Here is a 5000-nt window from a genome sequence, read left to right as displayed (position 1 = left end):
ATGACATACTGTACAAGATTTAGAATCAACATTGTAAAAGCAAATGTAAATCTGTCTGTCTGTCTGTCTGTCTGTCTCCTTGTCTAGTCCTAACTCTGGGGACTGTAAGTAGACCTGTCTGTCTGTCTGTCCGTCTGTCTCTCCCCCTGTCTGTCTGTTTGTCTTTCCCCTTGTCTGTCTGTCTCTCCCCCTGTCTGCCTGTCTGTCAGTCTCTCCCCCTGTCTGTCTGTCCCCCTGCCTGTCCCCCTGCCTGTCCCCCTGCCTGTCCCCCTGTCTGTCTGCCTGTCTGTCTGCCTGCCTGCCTGCCTGTCTCTCCCCCCGTCTGCCTGCATGCCTGTCTGTCTCTCCCCCTGTCTGTCCGTCTGTCTGCCTGTCTGTCTGTCTGTCTCTCCCCCTGTCTGCCTGTCTGTCTCTCCCCCTGTCTGCCTGTCTGTCTCTCCCCCTGTCTGTCCGTCTGTCTGTCCCCCTGCCTGTCCCCCTGTCTCTCCCCCTGTCTGTCTGTCTCTCCCCCTGCCTGTCTGTCTGTCTGTCAGTCTCTCCCCCTGTCTGTCTGTCTGTCTCTCCCCCTGCCTGTCTGTCTGTCTGTCTGTCTGTCCCCCTGTCTGTCTGTCTGTCTGTCTGTCTGTCCCCCTGCCTGTCCCCCTGCCTGTCCCCCTGTCTGTCTGTCTGTCTGTACCTTTACTGATGACGTGCATGATGCATGACAGCACGTCACTGGTGCAGCAGCTGAAACGTCCCGCCCCCAACGGACCGCGTGTCACTTCCTGCTTCTGACAAGAGTCCAGCACCTGATCCACCAATCAGAAGAGAGAAGAGATCAACCAATCAGAAGAGAGAAGAGATCAACCAATGAGAAGAGAGAAGAGGGTTAGAGGATGTATGTATGGAAACTACTACAGTGTGGGCATTGTATTTAGCATGGAAGCAAGGGGGGGGTCACCATATATAGCAACATGCCCGTTTACAGAGCCTAGGCTGTGTATTAACACTGGTTATTTTTTTCATCACACACACAGTACAGACAGGTAGAGGATCACGAGGAGATATCAACTGATTTTGACTACAAGCGTTCTCCAGAATCATTGACTACACCTTAAAGGCTTCCATTAGAATTTTTTTTAATAAAATGTATAACTTTAGGAATATTAGAAATATGCCCATTCAAATGAAAGTGGACATTTTCAAAACACAATATCTCCAGAACGCTTTGAGGGATTTTCTTCAAACTTGGTACCAATGTCGCCTCTGACTCAAAGATGAACTGAATATTATATTTTGCTTAAAGAAATACTTGACCCATAAGGAACCAGCGTTCTATCATTATAACATAACTATTATAATATAATGAATGAGGTTTTTCTTCCCTCAGTCTTCCCTCAGTCTTCCCTTGGCCCAGCTGTCCTGTTAATTCTAACCCTTACTGTGATGTCACAGTAAGGAAACTGTAGGGTTAGACAGTGAGACCATAAAACTCTCTTTCTGCCTTTTCTCAGGCTAGGATGAACCGATTTCATTTTTTTTTTTGCACATTTATACTAAATAGGATCTCCCAGTTCAATACACCTTCATATTCCAACCGGTGAAGTAGGCCTTTAACATTTGCCTTTAGTTTAAACAATGTCCTTAGAAACCTGTTAAGTAGCGTACGCCTGTTTCAAGTAGTCTGTGTCAAATGTTAGTTTTTGTGTTTTTCAGTTGTGTGTATGCGTCCTTTAAAAATAAAAATAAAATAAAAAAGGTATTTAAAAAGAAAAATATGAACTGAGCAGACGTTTTGGGGTCTGTGGAATGTCTTCTGACCTTGAAGACCAGGTTGTCAATGTGCATCTCTTTCTCCTGCTTCATGATGTGAACGATCAGACAGTAGATGTAGTTCCTCTTTCGCTCCAGGGTCCCCGCTGCGTCCTCGTCCACGTTTAGGTACGTCTGCTTGGGCAAGAGATGCACCGAGGAGGGGGGTCCCTCCAGGCTGCTGGAAGACACCTGCTCATTCAACCGTAGCACACCTGGGGACAGAGACAGGTAGGTTTAATAGACATGGACACTGTGAATGGGCTCGTTGGGTTGGCTGCAGACTAGCTGCCCTCCTTTACTAGTGTGTGTGTGTGTGTGTGTGTGTGTGTGTGTGTGTGTGTGTGTGTGTGTGTGTGTGTCTCTCTCTCTCTCTCTCTCTCTGTGTGTCTGTCCGTGTGTGTCTCTATGCGTGCGTGTGTCTCTCTCTGTGTGTGTCTGTCCGTGTGTGTCTCTATGCGTGTGTGTGTCTCACCCTGAATAGGATGGTTGGGTTCAGTGCAGACCAGAGGCCCTCCCTCCCCAGTGAGAGGGACCAGAGCGTGGAGCAGGACCGCTGAGGACAGACCGCTCGCCTGGACCAACGAGGCAACAGACACCTCCTGAAGAGACACAGAGAGACAAGGGTCAGAGGGAGTGAGTCTCTGTGTTCCTCTGTCTGTCTGTCTGTCTGTCTCTCCCTCACTCTCTGTCTGTCTGTCTCGCTCTCTGTCTGTCTGTCTGTCTGTCTGTCTCTCTCTCTCCCTCTCTACCTCCCTGTCTGTCTGTCTGTCTGTCTGCCTGCCTGTCTCTCTCTCTCTCCCTCCCTACCTGTCTGTCTGTGTCTCCCTCCCTCCCTGTCTCCCAACCTCCCTCCCTCCCTGTCTATCTGTCTGTCTGTCTGTCTGTCTGTCTGTCTGTCTGTCTGTCTGTCTGTCTGTCTGTCTGTCTGTCTGTCTGTCTGCCTCCCTCCCTCCCTCCCTCCCAGTCTGTCTGTCTGTCTGTCTGTCTGTCTCCCTCTCTCTCTCTCTCCCTCCCTCCCTCCCTCCCTGTCTCTCTCCCTCCCTCCTTCTCTCCCTCCCTCCCTCTCTCTCCCTCCTTCACACCCTCCCTCCTTGTCTCCCTCCCTCCCTCTCTGTCTGTCTGTCTCTCTGCTTCCCTCCCTGTCTGTCTGTCTCTCTGTCTGTCTGTCTCTCTCCTTCCCTACCTGTCTGTCTGTCTGTCTGCATTACCTGATTGTTGTTGAACTGCAGCAGAATGAACATCTGTAGCGTTGAGACGTGAAGCGTGCGGCGCCCGAACGTTAGCTCTGCGTGACCCAACCACGTCCACTGGAGACGCCTCGGCTTAGAGTGAGACAGGCCGTAGATAGACTGACCTGCAGACAGACAGGCAGGCAGGGAGACAGGGAGGGAGAGAGGGAGGGAGAGAGACAGGCAGGGAGAGAGAGAGAGAGAGACAGGGAGGGAGAGAGAGGGAGACAGGCAGAGAGAGAGAGACAGGCAGGGAGAGAGGGAGGGAGAGAGAGAGGGAGGGAGAGAGACAGGCAGGGAGGGAGAGAGAGGGAGAGACAGGCAGGGAGAGAGAGAGGGAGAGCGAGACAGGGAGAGAGAGAGGGAGAGAGAGACAGGGAGAGAGAGGGAGAGAGAGAGAGGGAGGGAGAGAGACAGGCAGGGAGGGAGAGAGAGGGAGAGACAGGCAGGGAGAGAGAGAGGGAGAGAGAGAGAGAGCGAGACAGGGAGAGAGAGAGAGAGCGAGACAGGGAGAGAGAGAGGGAGAGAGAGACAGGGAGAGAGAGGGAGAGAGAGAGAGGGAGGGAGACAGGGAGGTAGAGAAAGAGAGACAGGCAGGGAGAGAGAGAGACAGGCAGGGAGAGAGGTAGGGAGGGAGAGAGAGACGGGGAGAGAGAGAGACAGGGAGACAGACAGACAGAGAGACACACACACAGTTTATTAAACATGAAGAGAAAACTCCTGACAACAGTTTCTGTTCCAATTTGTCAATGCTCTGAACGTTACAGTTTACTTTAAAGATATAGTGCGTAACTTTGTCATGTTTTAAATGAATGTCTGTTAGGGCGACTCACACTAGGCAAGTCTGTTACATTCAAGCCACGATGTGACACACACACACACACAGTTGATTAAGCAGCTCCACAAAACTCTCTCTGTATTTCTCAGTATAGTATACTTACAAACTGGTGTGTCCCCCAGAGTGTTTCTGACACACACACACACACACACACACACACACACACACACACACACACACACACACACACACACACACACACACACACACACACACACACACACACACACACACACACACACACACACACACACACACACACACACACACACACACACACACACACACACACACACACACACGCTGAGTGGTGTGTGTGTACTGACTGTAGCTGTAGAACTGTGTGAACTGGTTGAGGTAGCAGCAGAGGTCCTGGGGAAAGTGTTTGTCTGGATCCTGGAGGAAGCAGAGGGAGGAGACGGCCCAGCAGCGCGGAGACAGAACCAGAACCTGCACCTCGGACTCCTCCTCTGTCTCCGCCCACTCATCCTCCATCAGCTGGAAGACAGACACACTGGGTTTTGTATTTGTATTTTATTGGGATCTCCATTAGCTGAGGCCATAGCCAAAGCTATTCTTCCTGGAGTCCACACAACACCTTTGCATCTATACACTGCAGTGCATAATTACATTAAATAATGATCACCATGACAAAACAGTGATAACGGAAATGGTAACAAAAGTAATAAAAATAACTCTACAACAGTCAAAATTAAATAAAATAAAAATAATACAAACTGTCTGTCTGTCTGTCTGTCTGACACTGGGTTAACTGTCTGTCTGTCTGTCTGTCTGACACTGGGTTAACTGTCTGTCTGTCTGTCTGACACTGGGTTAACTGTCTGTCTGTCTGTCTGTCTGTCTGTCTGTCTGACACTGGGTTAACTGTCTGTCTGTCTGTCTGTCTGACACTGGGTTAACTGTCTGTCTGTCTGTCTGTCTGTCTGTGTCTCTGACTCCTCCTCTGTCTCTGTCCACTCATCCTCCATCAGCTGAAAGACAGGAGGACACTGGGTTAACTGTCTGTCTGTCTGTCTGTCTGACACTGGGTTAGCTGGTCTGTCTGTCTGTCTGTCTGTCTGTCTGTCTGTCTGTCTGACACTGGGTTAACTGGTCTGTCTGTCTGTCTGTCTCTGTCC

At 50.3% G+C, this 5000-nt stretch overlaps 1 protein-coding gene across 1 annotated transcript in view; it reads right to left on the bottom strand.

Annotated features, from left to right (window-relative positions):
* Nucleotides 1–5000, bottom strand: part of cul9 (cullin 9) — a 42313-nt gene that overhangs the window by 17903 nt on the left and 19410 nt on the right. The window contains exons 15-19 of the mRNA XM_080036762.1: nucleotides 4188–4359; nucleotides 3003–3148; nucleotides 2267–2393; nucleotides 1801–2006; nucleotides 677–788 (exon numbers count right to left, since the gene is read on the bottom strand). Coding sequence (XP_079892888.1) covers nucleotides 677–788; nucleotides 1801–2006; nucleotides 2267–2393; nucleotides 3003–3148; nucleotides 4188–4359 — 763 coding nt within the window. The remainder of the gene's footprint in view (nucleotides 1–676; nucleotides 789–1800; nucleotides 2007–2266; nucleotides 2394–3002; nucleotides 3149–4187; nucleotides 4360–5000) is intronic.

This window comes from Ammodytes marinus (genome assembly GCF_949987685.1).
Source record: "Ammodytes marinus genome assembly, chromosome: 11".
Taxonomy (NCBI): Eukaryota; Metazoa; Chordata; class Actinopteri; order Uranoscopiformes; family Ammodytidae; genus Ammodytes; species Ammodytes marinus.
This window is presented reverse-complemented; position numbering and strand designations above follow the sequence as displayed.